A 20,199-nucleotide genomic window follows, 5' to 3' on the forward strand; every position below is an offset into this window, starting at 1 on the left:
TCGGGAAATCCCTACATCCAGATGGGCCATGCCAATATTTCTGAAAAAATGCCGATTAAAATCTATTGGAATATTTCTACTTTTTCACAAGACATTTTATGTAGATTCACAAAACATAAACCCACGTAAAGTTCAGGCTGCAACCCTGGAAAAAGATGCTCATCTACATATTCACAATTTTAAAGCTTGAAAACAGTCTAAACATTGAAGCTGTAGTGACTAAACACTGAAACAGCTTGCCATGTTTCAAGTACGTAGTTACAAGGGCACACATGCAACAATAAACTGTGAATATGAATGAGCAATTTCACATTGTGAAGTCAAACTCACAGCCGTAAATCAAGTGTATTCATTCCATCTGTCCACAACAACAATCCCCTCAGATTAAAGGCCTTTGAACCAAAACCCCAGAGGAGAAGAGAGGTACAATGTAGAGGAAATACACCCACGGGGCTAAACAATAAAAGGAAGCAGAATTTATTGGCTTATTGATAATATTTAACAGGCAAGTACCCCGTTGAAAGACATAATATGAATTCTGTTTACTATCTGCACATCAGGCCTTACTTTGAAAGTACAAAACAATCTCAAAACTGCATTATGCATTGAAATCACTTCCAGCGGTTCTGCCTCATGTTATTGTTCCCTGGTTGATGCTTGTTTGGTTCTCAGAACCTGCACAGTGTCATTAAAGGGACAAATAATTCAGACCGGCATAGCTCAGAACTTGACCATTGAAAAAATGTTTACCATACTACTATTTTATTTATTTGGTTTTTTTTTTAGGACAAACAAGTGACTTTTTTTTGTTCAATAATAGCTTATATGCTGCACCAATGAGGAAATTCTGGAAAATGTCCTGCTTGATTTACTTCACTCCCATCTCGTGTTCAACCACAGCACCACACAGTAAGTGCAGAAAAAGAACACAGACTTTGCCCCAGTGGTTGTTTACATACAATTAAAACACATTTGTTTGCAGTTACTGTCAGTTCTTGAAACAAGCTCAATTTCACCACTGTATCTAACTCAATTTCATGACGACTGTTGCTCATGATTAGACTTTCAAAGAATATCATACATACACACACTGCGAATGCTTTACAAGAGTTTTGAATGGTAGCACTGACACATCTTTATTTTCATAGCAGTTCATATTTTTGGACACAATCATACTGCAAATCAATATTTTTGTCAACTGGCAACTTTTAAAAATGTTTAATTTACCTTAAAGTTAAAATGCACAAATGCAGTTTTATGTTATAAGCTGATCCACATCGTAGGTTGAAGATGAAATTAAATAAATCCTTATGTGTGTAATTTAGCACTGATTATCCACATCAGTATCCAAACAGCACAAAAAAAATGCAATTCTGCATAATTTCAAGTGCAAACAATGGTACCTGTGTCATCAGGTAATCTTAAAACTGTGACAGGATCTTGATGATAAAATTATTTCATAAACTGTCGTTTTGTTTTGAGAGCTAAAGGGATTGAATGTAATATCCTTCCAAACCACGAGAAGCTTAAGTGCACACTTTAACAGTGCACTCCAGTGCACTTTGAGTCATTCTATCTGTGAGATATGAATGCCACTTATAAAAGGAATAACTGTACATTTCTTTTTGCTTCATTGGCAAAAGTGGATCATTTTAAATCATACAAGGCTGGAGATTAAAAAAAAAAAAGAACAGCAACTGTCTTGTTGTCGCGAGTCTTCTACCTTTGGATTCCTCTGTGTTCTCTTCGCGTATGAAGTGACTGAGGCAGATCGAGCCTTTTGAAGTTTACGTGCTTTTCCACACATCCTCCCTGACAGAAGCTGCAGTCGAGGCCTCCGCCCCTTCCTTTGTTCAGATTCCTCGTGAAGGTGGGAGCAACAGGTCGGGCAGAAATACACGGACCTCACGTATCACTTACCCCTGAATCAGGCTCGAGTGCTCCTGGCGAGATGCATTCAGGTCTCTACCCTACAGCAGGGAGAGACTGGAGGTCACCGCTCTGAAGTACAGCAGCCTCGGAGCTATAAACAGCTCATAGGGTGATAAGGACAAATGGTTCTCTATGAGTTATCGGTGGAGTTCTCATTGCTGGTCGAACTTGAGGACTGAGGGGTAGAGGAAGATGAAGAGGAGGAGGAGGATGAGGAGGAAGAGGAGGAGGTAAAGTTCATCCCTGATAGTTCTGGAGGGTTCGTTGCTGTGTTCTGACCACTCAAGCTTTTCCTGCACACTGGACAAGTGTCGTGCTGGTGAAAAAGAGCGGCAAAAATACGTGTCAGCGTCATTCTTACCCCACATCTTCAGATAGCAAGTGCTGAATGTCTATGTGTCAAAGAGCATTAGGTGGATGGTGTCGGATACCTGCTCCAGCCAGGGGACTATGCAATCATTGTGGAACATGTGATTGCATGGGAGCTGCCTCACATTTTCTCCAACGCTGTAATCTTCTTTACACACTGGGCATTCCAGTCCAGAAGCTGAAAGACAGAACATGTTTATAATGTAAAATTGTTAAATATGATCTGTCGGTTGGTTCGGGGTTAAAGGTTTAACAAAAGAGACATTACATTATTAAATGTTACTTAGAAAAACATGGTCTGCAATTGCCAGCATGAAATATTGCAGATCTGTCAGGGCTGGATGCTACTGGCCTGACTTGCCTTAAGCTATGCAAAGTGACAGTTGCACAACCAGCTTTCTAAAACCTTCTGTGACTTGTGCGTTGAATAACTAGAATAATTACATAACTAGCAGAAAAGGACGGGACATTTATGATGCATGTTGGAATAAGAAAAAGATGCCGTTTACCAGCTGTCAGATGGTGATGCACTGCTTGAGTTACCTGTGTCACCAGCATTTTTCTTTTTTTCTTTTTACAGAATCATGCCTAACCTCATTTATTAAATCCATGACATGACACTTTAAATGAAGCATTCTTATAATGTTACAAACTGAAGCCTCGTGAAATCAGTTCATCTGGCAAAATGGTACTTGCATGAAAATTAGACTGCAATATAATAACAGCATGCAACCATCTGCTGTAGAGAAAATTAAACTGCTGTCCAAATGTGCAAATAATTCAGTCTAAGATATCAAAAGAAAGGAAACTGGCCATGAAACAGTCTATTACACCAGTGGCGATCATTATGTTCCAACTTACCAACATGCTCATCTGTAATTTGTACTGTAGGAAGACTTTTTATTTTATCCCTATCAGCAGGCGGAGGCCCCGTGTTCTCAAACTGGTTTAATAACTAAAGACAAGAGAAAAAAAGATTAGAAAAGAAATTAAATTAAATACATTTGCTATTCTAAAAGATAAAAACCAAGCCCTTCTCATTTTGATTAAGTACAGTAATCAGTTTAAAAAAAATTTCAAAGGTTTCTTAGAAATACCTGAGTTATAATTGCGTCTAGTCCATTAGCACCCCAGGCATAATCCATAGGATTTGAATGAAGAACACCCCTTTATTTAAAAAAAAAAAAAAAAAAGTCACTACAACAGTTAGGAGTCACATAGCAAAATTTGGTTTCCTGCCTAAATATAATTCTCATCCAGAAACTTACCAAGGTCCAACACCAATATTTGGCATTGCAGTAGGTGCAATTATTCCATTCACTAGTTGCTGAATGATTCTACAAAAGAGAACAAACAGCTATGACACAGACGTATTGAGGGCGAAACTAAACTGGTTTCAAAGTGCTAAAATGTGCCACAACTAACTTAAATTCCACAGTTAGACTGTGCTCCTTACCCCTCTAAAGTGGGAACTCCCTCATGCCTCCCAGCTTGTCGTCTTGAACCATGACGACTTCTCGGTTGCCTGGCACCGTATCGCTGTCGTGATGCATTTTCCCTTTCCCGCCTGTTTTCAGCATCCCTGTTGTCCTCTGCTCCCAGTCCCGCCCCGAAGTCAAAGCGGTCATCAAAGACACCCAGGGTAAACTGGCCATAGCCCGAAGGGAATGTAAACAAGTGCTGGTCCGCATTCTGGAAGAAAAAAGTTGAAAGCATTTGGTTGTTGTAATCTTGATGGTAGGAAGCAGCCAAGCTTTGTGATTTCTCTACAGGACAGCAGATATTTATGTTTTGTTGACAGGCAGGTCAAATTTCAACCTGATAGAAACCTGAGATACGGAATTTCCCTGTTTACTGTAGTAAAAGTACAGCCCAGTATTCTTTAATAAAAAGCATAAGTAAAATATGAAGATAAAACTTCCCAATCATTCAATGAAATGTTTCTATAAAGAGCAAGACTATGGTCAGTGACAAAAGCAGAAGTGGAAACCCTAAGACCACTTCTACTATGTCCAGTGCTTGATCAGCAAAACACGTCAATGGAAACTATTTCAGGAATTTCTGACAATATTATGCAATAGTGTAGTATGACAGAGAGAGGTTGTGTAGAAAAGAAAGGGTTAGAAACCTCAAATGGTTGCTGGTTCTGGGGCCCGCTGGAGATGGTAGACATGGAGCCATTGTCAGCACTAAACAGGGGATAAACAGTTGACAAAAGTTGTGTCTTGACTAGTTATATTAAAGAAAAAATATTTTTTTTCCACCACGGCCAAAGTTTCTATCATCCCTAACAGTTATGATATCACATGTTTTTCCGTTATCTTTGCCCCTCCACCCTCTGATTTCACAATTTTAACTGTAGCGCCTTAAAATACCACGAGAATAGTTGAAAATAGAACATTAAGCTGACTAAGAAAAAGATTGCAATCCATGCCACTGCTGTCAAGTGCTTAAAGTTAATTATCCTTTTTGAAGAGCCACTCCAGAAGGAAAACAATCGTTCTGCTCTACACAGCATTACAAAGGCAACTATTAGCACAAGCAACAAAATTTATCATACTAACACTTAGAATCGGAATCACTTATTTGAGAGACAAATCAAATGTTCATGTTTAAAATTGTCACTTGGGAACTTGGTCACAATCACTCATGTGATAGGTGCTGGTGTAGAGCTAAGGTTTGCAAGTTGCTTTGATTCTACATGTCAGCTACTGTATGCTGGTGAGTAACACAACCGTTAGGAATGATGGCCAAACAAATGAAGGCCCAGAGGAAAATTATGTGTTGTTAATGTATGTTTAGGACAGGTGTATTTAATACACACTTAATACAAACCTTCTCTCCTCCAGCAGCTCCTCAATAAACCCTGAATCACACCTTGGACATGTGTAATCCTGTAAACATACAAAAAGTAGTAAGAACCAACACATTAGGCTCTTTATAACAAGCTAAACCATGTATTTTACACACTTGGATGAACACTACAGCTACAGCCCATTGGTGTATCAATGTGTGGCATGTGTAAACTGCAAATCAGATATGTCAAGCACAACTCTACTAATGGTGTGGCTGAACAGTGAGATAAAGAAGACAGAAGATGATAATCCTTTTCACATGACCAAACCTAGACCTGACCTCGAAAAGCAAAGAAAAGCAGTGTGAAGTGTCTGGAGGTCTGACAAAAACACTGTAGCACAAGCAACGCTCAATTGTGCCATTTCCTGTGGCAAGACAACACCTGAGTTATTTGAGCACACATTGCAGATGATCTCTGCTGTAACACCACCAATCTGACCAAGAGGGCTCACTAGAGGATGCTGACTGAAGACTGAAGCAAGCAAGTCTTCCCACACCATGCTTTTTTTATGTTTTGGGGGGTTTTCTATCCTGATCCTGGGAGAAACATGATGTCATTCAGCTGTATTTTCTATGATTGAAATGACAAAATAAAAATAACTTTATTATAGGGTTTATTTTAAATTGTAAAACAGCAGGTGCACAGCTCAATGGGGTGTTGATGCGAGCGCAGGTCATTGCCAGCAACCCACAGAAACCTACGGCTGATCTTTACATTGTGAAGGGCACGTTTACAGCTCTATGGCAGATCATTCTAGCCTGTGACAGACATGCCACTTGTGTGCCTTACTGAATAGCAAAACAAGAAAAGGACGCAGTGGCATTGTTGCCGCCAGATCATTCACAGAAACCATTAACAACCTACTACACAAAGTCTTAAGGCACACGGAGTGTTAACAGCTTTTCAATAATAAAAGAAATACATGAGGTCGATCATTAGACGTGATTAAGTGTTGCAATTGACAGTAAACGTTATTGCTAGCCGATATAGCTAATATTCCTCATAAACTCTGAGTAATCAACACATGATCCCACCAAACGTTGCAACAAATTGTGCAAGAAAGGCATCCGTATTTGGTTTGTAACGTTAGTGACTAAGCAGTTGGTGTTTGCATCCAGATGGATCCACGACTTAGATAACAAGCTAACACACACAGGGTAGCGTTAGCAAGACAAAACGGGACTTCGTAGCAAGCCAGCTAATACCGTTAGCATGCTAACAGTTGGCCGCGCCGCTTCAACGATTTCTACTAAAGTAACGACAACACTATTGTGTTTTTTCTTTGTACAGAACTCTCTATTTTTAGCTTCTGTCTATGGTACTTACGGGAAGCCGAGGACTAATCTCTACTGAGCATCTGTGACAGAAGAACCGGCTGGGCCATGGAGGAGCTTCAGCCATCTTTAGCCACTACACAGGTAGAAAGGGGGAAGGACTACGGAGCACCGCAGAGGTCAATGTTAACATCCTAGAAAATACGACAACCATGTGATTGTCACGACTGCGCTGCATCATTGTAAACATTAAACTGTAATAATAATAAAAAAAGGTAATGCCCACCTTGATTAGAAGAAAGTAAAAGTGGCACATTACCGGAAAGATGATACATAAGCTATTGTACAATTCCATACTAACATTAATGTGAAATGTTAAAATGGATTATATTATATTGATTAATTCTGCACACACAATGCATTTTTTAAAAATGCTTATTGTGTTGGAAAGAGTTAAATTTTTAACATTTGATGAGAACCATTAACAATTGTGTGTCTTATAAGATATTGCCACATGGTGGTGCTTTTGTGTATCAAGTGATACAGAGTTTCACTGTATTTCACACTGTAGCCAGGGAATAAGGATACAACACACTCTTGGTAAGACTGCTTTGGACTTTATGAGATCTTCATGCCATAACCGGGCTTTCATGTTGGGAAAGCCGGGTTATGGCATCCTATGGTACACTGGCCTCATGTCTTACCCCGGTGGGTTCAGGCCCCCCTGCTCTCCCCATCCACATGAAAACCTGAGATGTGTTTTTGCTATCTGGCATTGCACTGGATTTATTTTGACACATGTTACTTTTCCATTGGATTCCCGTCAACCACCACTCGAGCCCAACAGACATACCTGAAGTGTTCAGAAGCTGTGCAGCATCTGGTTTCGAGCAACACATCGTGTCAAAGGTAGATTTGTTTGTTGTCCGTATTATTTGACAGTAGTAGTCGGAACAATTTATCAAGTGTCAATTCTGAGACACAAATCAATAAATAAGCAGCCTCCCACATGGGAAAGACATTGTCTCCTTTAATATGAACAAAGCCAAGTTCTTGCTGGCAGCTATCTGGTGGCACTGAGATAGCAGTGAAGGTCTCAGAGATCATTTAGTTACATAAGCACTGGAGGGGGACATGATTGATTTTATATAGTCTGTTTCAGGTCTGTTTTTATTTTGGGTTAAGTTATAAATTAAAATTTCCCCCATATTTCTTTTTTTTTTTCTTTTTTTCTTTTTTACAGGTATCCTTAATGCGATTACCATAACAGCAGATTGACGGCTATAAACATGTCACACAAGACTGGAGTCTATCTCTCCACATGTTGAGAGTTAAGTAGGAGTTCCCATCCGACTGCCCATCAGCCAATCACATCTCTCAAGCTGTCTGGCCTGATTCTTATTGACAAATGTTCACTTTTATGCTCTTGCGAATAGCCCACGAATGCAACCGGTGCCGTTTGTTCAAGCCATGTGTGTCCTGCTTTGAATGAAATACATTGTATGGCTTTAGCCTTGTATTCATATTGTTATCAACTATGCAGCTAACACACTGTGTTACTTTGTTTCAGTATTATGCAGAAAAATCTGCTCTGTTGCATCTTGTAACAGCTTAACAGTGAAACAAATGCAACATTGCACTGCCACCATGGCTTCATTTCTCACTTATATGCATGATCACTTACAATAAGAGTTTCCTCATAGCAAAGCTCACACTGTAACCTATTAGGTCCTATTATGACACTATACTCGCACCACACTGATACTACTGTCCACTGCTGCCATACTTCTACTATACTAATTGGGACTGTACATACATATTCTACTGAACTGGCTCCACCTGCTTACACACTTAGTTACTTACTGTTCACAACCTGCTTACATCTCGTCCTATATATCGATTACTACCTGTTTATACCTGTACACATCACAGTATACATGCTTATTTTACTACCTGTCTATAAACTGTTTATCATCAATGTGTGTATTTATATATCATAGTATTTATATATTTATGTGCATACCTTTATACAATCTGTTGTCATTATGTACAAAATACTGCGTCACTATGCAATCTGCTTACATTGCCAGTCTATACATTCTACTATTACCCACCAGGCTACCTCATTATTATACTTGACTTTATATTTCATATCATATTGTATTTTATTGCTATATTTTAGATGTTGCGCTATTTTTTTCCTATATGTTTTCTGAACTATATCTGTAAGGCCTAAGAATCACATTGCCAGCGACTGCTTCACTGTAACTGTTGTTTACGTGACAATAAAAGAACTTGAACTTGAACTAATGTCCTCACTCTCAGCCGGCGTTGTGTCTGATCGGGCCTTGTGGGAGCAGGAAAGATACAGCTGTCCCATGGGCTGAGATTAGAGAGGGTCTGATAGCACTGAGGTTTGCTATGTCTGCCTGGCTGAGGTAAGCTATTGTCTCTCTGCGCCCAGTGCGTCACTGCCATCCCAGTCGAATGCTCACGCAATCTGGGGAGTGAGTGACTTTGGGTCAGAGACAGGTCATGTGAGCAGCGGAAAACAGCTCTACCAGACAGAGGGACCTTCTGCATCATTTTGGGACACCACTAATCTGGATTTGGAAAACGGTGACCAAAAAACATATTATTGTACAAGTGAACCACGTTGCTTTGAGGATGTATAAAAATAATAGATGTTTTCTTGCTGCAATGTGGATTGCAACACTGAACACATGCTGTAAAACACTGCAAGGGGTGGAAGTAATTAATTGTATGTCTTCCTGCCACTGTAATTAAGCTTTTAGACTGCACATGCACACATACATCCACATACAGTGACGCACACAGCAGAATAATTGTTTTCTTCAGCCTCATTTTTACGGTTTCATTTCTATCACACTCCTAAAGGAAGTAAAGCGTTGCAGCCAAGGCAGCAGACAGATATGTTGCAAGGGACACTGCTGCTTTTGTCACTCCATAGAGTTTTTCCAGACACTCCAGCCGGGACTGCCCCACACAGTCCCTCTGGGCCCCCGAATCGCACTCACACACACGCACATAAACACACTCGCGGACACACACACCCACACACTCAGCAATAACAGCCGCCTGCTGGAACTTCCTGGGCCTCTTAGTCATGCGTCACTTGTTTTCAGTCCCACCCATCGAAGACTCTCTCTCCCTCCAGACGCACTCTGTCTGAGGCCATGTGTCACAAGAGCTGTGCATCACACACACACACACACACACACACACCTTAAGATCCCAGGACAAACAGCAAGAAGGCTGTAAAGGTCGACATTAGTGATGGACAAAGCTGTCTTTAAAAAAATAAACCGAACACGCCCTCGACATGTACGGTACATACACATATTTGAATCGCAGGAGGTATCCCTTCTGTTCTGTACAGTGTTTTTCCGCTCTGCTTGTGTCCCAGAGCAAAATCCCTCCATAATACATTGGTACATAACTGTTTGGGATTACATCACTGGGCAGCTAACAAAATATAGATGCTTCTAGAGGAACATATGTGCACAATTAGCAACTTCGGTTCGACCACGTTTGCTGTAGCGGAGTGTTTGTGGTCTCTCGCTGCAGATGTTTGGGCAGAGTTCGACTTTATCTGCTTTTACTGACCCATCGCCGATAGAAATACTGTTGCTTTCCCACTTTTAAATCCTTCCTTCTCTGTCAAGGTCTGTTTGTATTTACCCACAGGGTGACTTGTAGTGTTAAACACTTTTTAATCATGCTGGCAGCATGCTGGGTCGGTCCACCACCTTGGCCCGGACTCCACAAGCATTGGATGGAACGATGTGAAATTTAGTACTAATGTTCATCTAACACTCAAAATAATAGTGTCATGTCTCGTCAGATCTGTTAAGTGTTTTGTTCACGAGTGTCATGTCTTGTCTTACACTTCCTGTTTTATTGTGAAACCTAACTCTCCTCTCGTTTCAGACCCTTGACTTCCCGGTGTGTTTCCCGCCTGTCTGATTGTCTACTCCGCCCTAGTTGTCTCCACCTGTTCATTGTTACCTCGTGTATATATATTCCGCGTCTCCCTTTGTCCTGTGCCAGATTGTCTCGTGCCATGTCTTTGTACCAAGCCGTGATTTATCCAGCATTCCTAGATCCTTGTCTCCTTGTCTGTTGTTGTTCCTAGTCTGTTTTGTAAGTACGTCCTAGTTTAGTAAAGTATTTTTCTAGCGTTATTCTTTATTTTCATTTGATACTTTAATCAAGCCGATTGAGCCCTTTTTGTGTTACATTTCCAAATTATTCCTTAGCGTCTTTTGTTGAACTTTCTGCCATACTTTGTATGAGCTGTAATTATCCTGAGCACCTTTTGTTAAATAAACTCTTCATTGATTTTGAAACCTTGCTGTGGTGTCTGAGTCTGCATTTCAGTCCAGAAACCTCGTGCCTCCAGGCCTGTCAAATAGACCCCTTAACCTTTGATTAGGTGCCTTCAAAAATTGGTAGTTAATTAGCAAATGCTAGCATGCAAACACCCCATACTAAGCAGTTAAACATGATAAACATTATACTTGCTAAACTACAGCATGTTAACATTGTCATTGAGAGCATGTTAACATGCTAATATTAGCATTTAGCTCAAAGCGCTGGTGTCCCTTGCCGCTGTGGCTGTACACTTTTAGTCTCGCTAAATAATAAACACTCACTGCTTATGTAAAAGCCATTTTGAGAATGTCAGAATGGCCCAAGTCTTATCTGTGATAGCACATAAAACGAAAGACACAAGAGACGGCGTGCTGGAAAGACAGTGTTATCTGTTCTACCCAGCCGATCCTACACAGCAACACCAAGCACAAACCTCCACAGGAGACGAGAAGTTTCATCTCGACAAGAAATTCCCCAGCAGGTGGCTGAGTGTGAAAAAAAGACAATTACAAAGTGTGTTTGAGAAGAGGCCTGTGTAAGATATTCCCTACAGGAGTGTCTCAACTGTTATTTTTGGCACGCACTGTGTGTATGTGTAAATCTCTGTCTGTTTGTGTGTGTGTGAGTGTGCTGTTTGAACATTTTGCGTGCAGACAGTATGTACAGTATGTGTGAGCGCGCGCATATGTATTTGCTCACCCAGTCGCACGTCTCATAGCCTCAAACAGTCCACACCAAGCAGCGCTGGGGCTAACAACACAATGCATGGGTGCAGTCACTCCTCGACCGTCTGGAGGAATGGATACCACATGGGCCTCCCGAGTTCATTTGTGGTACACTGTCCCACTTCAACAAGCAGGGGATCGTCTAACAGATGATTTAATTACATGTGTCCTAGTGGCTATTGTAGCTGTTCAACTGAGAGAAGCTGTTGATAATAAGCGGATAAAATCGAATGAAACCCGAAACCGAGGAAACTCACTCTCATCTTTGCTGAATTTGCATGGCATACCGTAACGCATGACGGCAAATTAAATGTTCAACAAACTTTCCATGATAACCGACCAACTTTCCATTATAAACAAGTAGGTATCTGGGCCAAGGCTTATAAAAAAAAAGGTATTTGTGTCTTGCTCCTATGTGAGAGCCACCTGCAAAGCTGATGTGAAATTATGGTCATGGCCTGGTAATTTTCCAAGCCTCAAATTGCACAATTGGACTCAATTTGAGTCAAGTTTGGGAACTAAGTGCAGCCCAATTATCACACTTCATTGACTTTTTTCAGTTATGTGGCTTGATATTTCAACATGAACTCAAACCAGAGTTAATTCAGTGACCTCGTCAGTGCCAAGACAGGGCAGGCAGCAATCTCACACTATACTTGTCTCAGACACACGCGTTCCCAAACACTTTAAAACCCCTGAGGAGTCTCTGGCAGTACCCACATACTGACTGAATACTGTAACCAAGTGACCTCATCTTAGATAAAAATTCATATGAACCTTACAGTATATTTTGTTGTATTCCCAGCACTTTGTCCTCGCATTGCGGGCCAGACCACACACAGAGCCAGAAGAGAAGCCGTCCCAGAGGTCATGACGAGGAAGTGAAACAATTCACCAAGAATAATTGGGGACAATTAGGATTTGCACAACTTCCTAACTCTGCTGATTTGTTGGTGGTGATCTGATCATGACCAAATCGCTGACAAACTCTGCTCCTTTGCAGAAAACCTGCCTGGATTTTCAACTGTTGCTTAAAGTGGTGACAGCAGCCTTTGCAAATGAATCACTAGCCTGGCAAACATTTCCACCCTGAGTCTCGAAAAGCATGAATGTTGTCATGTCTGAGAACTGTTAAATGAGTCTTCATCTATGATGACAGTTTGGATGATAATTCGTCTGATACGCCTCATTAAAATATACATGAGCTCAGATCAGAGATCATAAAAAGCATTTCGGAGAAATCCATCGTCTGCAGCAGTATAAGCTATAAGACTGGAGTGTGGGCTGTTGTGTCAGTGCAGTGCAATTGTCAAAAGTTAAATGTCAGGCATGTGGAAAATTAAAAGACTCGCTGTGTAACAAAGCAAGTCTGGGAAATAATGTCTGAGGCAGATAGATTGTGATGGAGTGATGGATCTGATATCTATTAGTTTCAGCTGTGGGACCGAGCTGTTTACAATCCAGTGGCGCGATCCAGAGAGTGGGTGGTCTCCGAAACACTCCGCAGCGCCTGGTCTCATCACAACATCATTTCAGATCTAAATGCTGGCTGTTAACTTACTGGAAGTAGTAAGGCAACTTGGCGGAAATGATACCATGTGGACGTGGTTGAGAAAGACGCTCGACATATCAGGGGCAGGATGATTACGCATCCCTGAAATGTCAGTGTGGGCGTCACATTATAACCCCATGTGTTTGCAGGGATATAAACAACTCAGCCAGAGGTTGTGATGTAATGTGTGTGTGACTGATCCCATGCTTATAACAGGTGAGCTCCAGCAGGAGAGAAGCACCCACAATCACACCCACGCACTCAAACAGACAGACAAACACACACACACACACACACAGCTGTGCTCCAGTGGAAGTGAGGCTGACCCCTCACTGGCCGCACCACAGACCATAACATGTAGAAAAAAGGGATGAAATATGGAGCAAAGTGGGCAGAGAATTCCTGAGGTCTCATGTTGAGTGTAATTAGAATAGCTTTGAAATGGCTCATAGGTTCACTCTGTGGTTATGTCATTACCACCAATGGTGTGACACAGGCGCATCATGTCGTGCATCAGTCACGGGGCCGTGTGTTAATGATATACAGGTTGCTCCTGGAGAAGGTATTACACCGTCATACTGACAACAGCAAATGGGATTTCATTTATCTTCTATCCATCCGGACGGTTTGTCCAGATACATGTACCAAAAGTGCTGCCTCAGCTTATTGTTCAGTTGTGTATTTTACTGGAAGACCACAGCCATTTCAACATATGCGCCGCAAAGTGTGGCAAATGCTTTATTGTAGTGGGTGTTCACTGCGAATTCCTGTGGAGCTGCCACTTTTTTCAACTATGGCAAGGAACACTGGTTTGGTGGGTTTATTGTGTGGGCGGCAGAAGAATTTATAGATGGCTCACGCTCATAAAGGTATGGGAATTATTGGCTTTCACGTTATATTTTCCACATAGTGAGGTGTAGATTGGGCAGTTTAAGGCTATCGCTCTTAGTGCTGTTAGTTTAAGGCGAGATGGAATATCTGGGATATGTTTCTATGTATTAATCACAAAGATGGAAACCAAACTGGCAAGACATGCCTTATTGGACAGATAAGTCTGGTGGGCCGCACTGATGTCATGTCTGACCAACATCCCTGTGTGGTCAAGCTAATTTATTTGGATCGATCAATCATATATAACTTTACCCACAACACACAGATAGATTTCTGAAAAAGACAACTTTGAGTGTTTCACGTGTGGGCACAGCAACAGCCCCTCGTGGCATTGTTATTTGCCCTGTTCGAACTAACAAAACATCTAATTCCATTCCCAGTGTAATAAAAGGGTACTTGGACAGGAATATAAACATCTCCCTAAAGTTGAACCAGATGCTGCAGCATGACGGAGCGCAGGATTCAGAGGAGGGAGAGAGAAAGACAGAAAAACAAGGGAGGTACTTTACGCAGGAAAGTGAGTCAGTACCCAGGCCTCGGAACTTCGAAGCATTCATTCCTCCGTCCCTCTATCCCTTCGCCCTCCATCCCCCTGTCCCCTCCCACCTAAGCTAGAGCGGGGGGATATCCCTGAGGAGAAAAGCCACCCAGCCTGGATTTGATTCCCCGTCGCCTCTCGCATGAGGCCTTGAGAGGCCTGTCGGAGAGGCGACTCGGCCACTGCACGCACAGGAGAGGAGGTCTAACCACCGCACGCATTATCTAACTGGCTGCTGGAGCCTGACCCAACACTCCAAACCCCAGCGTGAGAGGAAAGCTGTCCAGTTCCCTTTACAGTGCGAGTATGATCTCATTTGGCTGAAACCGGCGATGATTAAGACTGTGACACAGTTTAGAAGAATCCAAATATTATAAAATACACGTCAGAGGCCGTTTCACAGTTGTAAAGTACTGCGTATTGTTAATGAATGTGTTATAATAGAGTGCAGACAATGTGTTGAGGTGAGCTGAGTAAGAGGAGAGGCAGGTTGCAGGGGGTGTTCTGTGGCCACGACTCAAGTATGTTTGAAAGAAGAAAGAAGACACCTTGTGACAAATATTAAACTTTATGTTGTTTTGAAATGGCAGTATAAAAATACAAAAATATGTTGATGCATTCATCATTCAAATTTCACAGTAAGTACACAGGTAGGTACACATACACGAGAGTCGTCGAAATGTTCCATAATACACTGAAAGGATTACTGGAAGTATTTCAGACATCTGCTTTGAGTTATAAGATTTAACTGGATCTCTTGACTGTTTGAAGTTGGCCATTTGTATGGAGATCTACCAGGTTTACCAGCGTCAACAGCAAACAGGCTGACTCACCTCTGATGGCACTATAATCAGGTATGTTCAATTGGCCTAAACTGCGGCCCGTTCTCAGACAAATTAAATTTTCCTTTCACTCAGACGATGCTAATTACATTAGTCTGTCCAGTAAGTTCTTGAAAAAAAATCCATTGAAATGAAAGCAGCAAAACAGCAACGGAATGAACTAGCATGACCTACAAAAATGCATTTAGAAAACAAAGCCAAGCGCTCGACAGAGGAGGTATTGTAGAGGGTTTGGGGTTGAACCAGCAGTCCTCTGGGACTCCTACAAACACAACCACACTGTTAATTTGAGTGATCAGCGGGTGGCCGAGAGTTTGGATCAGCATCCAGAGTAAACATGTGTGGGGGGAGAGAGACTATACAGGTTTGTTTAGGCTGCGCCCCGTCCTCACCTCCAGACAAAGGGCACACAGCGCGACTGCAGTTGTTCTGTTCTTGCTTTCTGGTGAGATGAAACCACACTGGCACGCTCTAAAGTGGTATCAACTTTCCAAACAAATTAACATTGTTTTCCATCAGCTTATGAGGGAAAACTGTTTGTTTGTGGGCAAGAGAGGGAGACCGTAAAACTGCAATAAAAAAAAGCTGTAAAATGCCAATGCCAGTGACCGCTATTGTACATACACAATAAACAAAACACAATAAATACATTTTTTTTGCATCAGCTTTCCGAAGGATATATGGATTTGTTACTAGGATAAAAACATAAATAGAGATTGATACCTTCTCCAATAAATAGTAATGGTATTCTATTTACAATATGCACACATCTCCCAAAGAGCTCATGAGATATTTCTATCCCGAGAAACGTGTTCACCTGCCTCTTTTTCCCAAACTAACACAAGATTAACACAAATTGCTTCTGTAGCTCTTTTAGAGGCAGTTACACTCACGCAGTTACTGTAAGTCTTCCATATCAAACCTATTGTCATTCTGTGTACAAAGGGGAGGGGCCGTCATGGGAAGCTAGTGGTGTGACACTTGGAAATGTTTGTCGCTGAACTCTTCTCTTGAAAAACGGCTGTGTCAGGAGGCGCCCGTCTAGACCGCGTTTTCCTCACTGCCTTCCAGATCGTAAGCTTTCCGAGGGGGACCTGCGCAAAAGGAGAGTCAAAATCTATAACAGCCCACATATATTGTTAAAGACAAAGTAAGACAGATGCAACGAGGAAGCGACAGGTGTTTTTGTAGCCTTACTGTTGCAGTGGCCATAGTGGCGGACTCCTATGGAGCGGCCGAGGAAGCAGGTGGCCCGGCGGAGGTGGCAGGCGCTGGGGTAAGTGATGTTGTCATTGCCACAAATTGCCTGCTCAGACAGCATGGGTATTGGGCAAGGGGTTGTGCGGCACATGACGCAGTGGGCGCTGTTGGTCTGGTCAGTCACACAGGTGTGGGTACCTGGACACACCACGTTGGAGCACGACTCTGCGCAGGGCATGAAGAAAGAAGAATTATTAGTGAAGAAAAAAACTGTGTGACATTTTGCTGCTGTGCATAAAACTTGATGAATCTTGCTTACTTTTGCAGTCTCCCTGGTACATGACCTCCAGGTCCGGGTGTCCCATGCAGCGGGCCATCAGCAGAGAGCACTCATCCTTATACGACTTCCCATCGCTGCCGCACACAGCGTGCTTCCGGGAAATGTGAGAGCAGTCTGGAGAGCACACACACTGGGGCCTTCCCGTCTTCATTTTGCAAACCTTCCCGGGACTGCATTTGACTCCCTCGCAAGTCTCTGCAAAAGCACAGCGAGCGGTTTCATATGTGCATACGAGCACTGCGCAGTGTCAGTGTAATGTTACTGTATTAACAAGTCTGCAGACATCAGGTGATCCGCAGGCATTTTCATACAAAACAAGCTCGAGATCTGGGGTTTTCCCAGACCATAACACAATTTTCACCTTGCATAATATTTACAATAATCACATCTCTTTATTGACCATTACACACAGGGGTGTCTCGCCTGGTGGAATGTGAGGCTGGCGTGTTTTCATAACAGATCTATGTGTACGGCTGCACGCAGACTGGGCTAAGCTCCTGCGGAGGGATGGAGGGGCTGTGAGGTAGACGGAGTTCAAATAGCTGTCAGAGAAGTTTACAAGCTGAGAAATGAGGGAGCCCCGGGCTGCTCTGACACCCCATAATGTCAAAGCGCAGGAGGAACTGTAATCCTACACAGTGCAGAGTCAACATTAGACAATGCACACAGGTCTCTTCCCAGGACCTTTCAGAGTCTTTAGAGATGATGCCTGAGTCCTGAGGATTCTGTCAACAAAAAAGAACTTATTTCTTATTTCCTGTCTCAACCAGCGCTTCAATATCCTGTTTTATTCCTGAGCTGCTCCTTTTTTTTTTCTCTTTTGGTTGATTTCCATCTTTCACTGTCCGTTCTCGTTATACATTTTCTCTCCATCGCCTCCGTGTCTCCCAGTGAAGGAATGCAAACGAGGTATGATGTAGGTGTCTTGAGTCTGAATTGACAAGCGACCGCTTAACTTTCATTGACATTCATGAAACTGACATTTTCCTCCCACAGAATTCCAAGTGATCAAGATAGTGTTGCACATTATGAGTCCCAGACGTCTGGGCATGTGGCAGGCATTTATTCCAGCCTGCAGGAATGCATTTTCTTATTTTGCTAATGGAAACAAACAGGGCTCCTTTTTAACTAGCTGTTTATCTTTATGTGAGGTGCAGGCTGTTAGGCTACCTTTGACTGTGGCAGCTTTTTTAAAATCTAAACACAATCCACATCTCGGCTTCTCTAAGCCGTGTGACGAGGGGCTGCAGTTGCCAGTAGCTAGATTTTCGCTGGGACTTATCAGCATGGAGAAATTCACATTTTTGGCCTGTGATCACTTGGTGTAATGCTGCTTATGAAAACAGACTTTATCTGCAAGTGAACCTGAATGAACCTTGTAGAGATTCCAGGAGGGGAAGCTTCTCAGGACAGCTGGGTGGAGTTATGTGGAATGCCTCTCCTCCATCCACGTCTGCATTCTGTTAGAAGGCTGCCCCGGGAACCCATTGTGTAAATATCTTGATTCACAAATGACGTGGTTTCAATTAACTTTCACTAGCTCCCCACAGAGTGTTATTGTGTGTTGTGGCATAGCCAATTTTGTCCCTGTGATATTTCATGATGATATCTAAGCAGTGATTAAAACAAATACTTACCTTAAAACTAGCACTGACAGCTTGAGTCCAGTGAAATATATTTATTATGTTTATTCATAGCGTGACTGTTGTGGGCTTAAAGCACTTTAGTACATTTAACTTTTGGGTTACATGCAATGACGTACTATGCTCTGCTGTGATAAAACAAAGCGTGAGTAACTGATTCCTTCTACTTGGCAGATTCAGTGAACTTGCTCTTTAAAGGTTTGTTTGTTTACCTTTGCATGGTTTACAGGAGACAATTCCCAGGAAGCCCAGCAGGCTGACCTCATTCATGGGCAGGCTGGTGTTGGACCACGCTGTGTCCAGGCGTCCCCCGGCACAGCACTCCTCCCTGGTCACCCCTCTCATCAGCACCATGTCACACCTTTGGTCTTGACTCTGCTGCAGCCAGCACATCCCAGCTGGAGATAATGACATATTACAATATATAAAAATATACAGTAAATAAGTTCAATTACACATAACACATAAAAAGTGTATCACAGCAATGCGAATTATTCGTCAATATTAACGAATAAATGGCTAATTATAAAGCTCAAGTATTGTGTTTATCTATTAGAAAATGCTAATATGTAGCACCTGTCTGCTAAGATGTTTTCACATATATTAGCTGTGTATATTCTTACTAAGTAGACAAAGAAAACACATTTAAAACAGAGGGATAGGCTATTTTTTTTCCAAAAGGCTGAGGTAAATGACGCATAGTTATGAATTATGGGGGGGAAAAAGTACCTCATCCTTCTGGTAACTGCAGGAAGATTCATTCATTCAGTCATCTTAAAAACACGTTACAACAGGGTCTTAAGTTTTCACAAGAAAAAGAAACAAAAGAGTCCACTCACCACTGGCAGGATTCCTCCCAATCTGATACAAAGTGAGAATCACTCCAAAAGCATAGATGAAGAAGCTCATTGTGTTCTCTGGTTGGTACAAACCCGTTTTCTGGAAGCTTGTCTAAGCAAATACCAGCAAGAAGAAGTGATGTTCCAAACAGAGCGGATCACTCTAAGTCCACTCTGGAAGTAGCTCTCCCTTATGTGAATGAACGTGTTGTGGATAAGTGATGTCGTTCCCCCTCTGTATAAATATTTAGCCCAGATGGAATTATGCTGCTGGGATGGGCGATCCTCTCAGCCAGTAATAAGCCAGGGCAGGACACAGTTTGACTCTGACTCAATTTCCAGAGTCGGGAAATGATCCATGCCCTCCAGCGCCAGACGCTGGGCACTTATATGACCTCACAAAACATTTTCACACCATATTAGACTAATTAAAGGCTAATTAAGTCCTGGAGAAGATTTAGAATGGGGTTTAGGTTAGCCTTTTCATTATTAAACTTTAAATTACCTTTTTTTCATTCAGCTTATTGAATAGACTAATTGAATTAGCTGCTCAGGTATTTGGGGAAAAACTTTATTGCATAATAACCTCTGAATGTGACCTCATAAGACACAGTTATTTTCTATTTGCGTGGTGGGTCCTGAATGTTTTCTTCTGTTTTGTCTCATCTCTGTCTTTAATGTGGCAAAGCTCAGACGTATCCATTCGCCTCATAAATAACATACTGTTCAATTATGGCAGTTTTCCGTCTGTAAGCTGCTCTGTGTGGTTTCGGAGGGAAAAGTGGCCTATAGAAATTCCATG

General features: G+C 42.0%; 2 protein-coding genes across 2 annotated transcripts; both read right to left on the reverse strand.

Annotated features, from left to right (window-relative positions):
- Positions 1–472: 472 nt before the first annotated feature.
- LOC121605643 (E3 ubiquitin-protein ligase RNF126-like) lies at positions 473–6,585 on the reverse strand. Its single transcript, XM_041935645.1, has 9 exons — positions 6,485–6,585; positions 5,137–5,195; positions 4,430–4,490; positions 3,758–3,993; positions 3,570–3,638; positions 3,399–3,468; positions 3,163–3,256; positions 2,364–2,479; positions 473–2,248 (listed from the first exon to the last, which is right to left on the reverse strand). The coding sequence occupies exons 1-9, from the start codon at positions 6,557–6,559 to the stop codon at positions 2,063–2,065; spliced, it is 966 nt and encodes a 321-aa protein (XP_041791579.1). The 5' UTR covers positions 6,560–6,585; the 3' UTR covers positions 473–2,062.
- An 8,503-nt stretch (positions 6,586–15,088) lies between these two features.
- On the reverse strand, positions 15,089–19,596 carry fstl3 (follistatin-like 3 (secreted glycoprotein)). Its single transcript, XM_041934855.1, has 5 exons — positions 19,398–19,596; positions 18,771–18,956; positions 16,895–17,110; positions 16,573–16,800; positions 15,089–16,469 (listed from the first exon to the last, which is right to left on the reverse strand). The coding sequence occupies exons 1-5, from the start codon at positions 19,465–19,467 to the stop codon at positions 16,417–16,419; spliced, it is 753 nt and encodes a 250-aa protein (XP_041790789.1). The 5' UTR covers positions 19,468–19,596; the 3' UTR covers positions 15,089–16,416.
- Between the last annotated feature and the right edge of the window lie 603 nt (positions 19,597–20,199).

Source organism: Chelmon rostratus, chromosome 4 (genome assembly GCF_017976325.1).
Source record: "Chelmon rostratus isolate fCheRos1 chromosome 4, fCheRos1.pri, whole genome shotgun sequence".
NCBI classification, from domain to species: domain Eukaryota; kingdom Metazoa; phylum Chordata; class Actinopteri; order Chaetodontiformes; family Chaetodontidae; genus Chelmon; species Chelmon rostratus.

Coding starts and splice junctions, on each gene's coding strand:
- LOC121605643 (XM_041935645.1), bottom strand. CDS start 6,559: ATGGCTGAAGCTCCTCCATGGCCCAGCCGGTTCTTCTGTCACAGATGC. Junction 3,257..3,398: donor TAGACGCAATTATAACTCAG/GTATTTCTAAGA, acceptor TCTTGTCTTTAG/TTATTAAACCAGTTTGAGAA. Junction 2,480..3,162: donor AATTACAGATGAGCATGTTG/GTAAGTTGGAAC, acceptor TCTGTCTTTCAG/CTTCTGGACTGGAATGCCCA.
- fstl3 (XM_041934855.1), bottom strand. CDS start 19,467: ATGAGCTTCTTCATCTATGCTTTTGGAGTGATTCTCACTTTGTATCAG. Junction 17,111..18,770: donor CTCCTGTAAACCATGCAAAG/GTAAACAAACAA, acceptor GTGCTTTTGCAG/AGACTTGCGAGGGAGTCAAA. Junction 16,470..16,572: donor CCACTATGGCCACTGCAACA/GTAAGGCTACAA, acceptor CCTTTTGCGCAG/GTCCCCCTCGGAAAGCTTAC.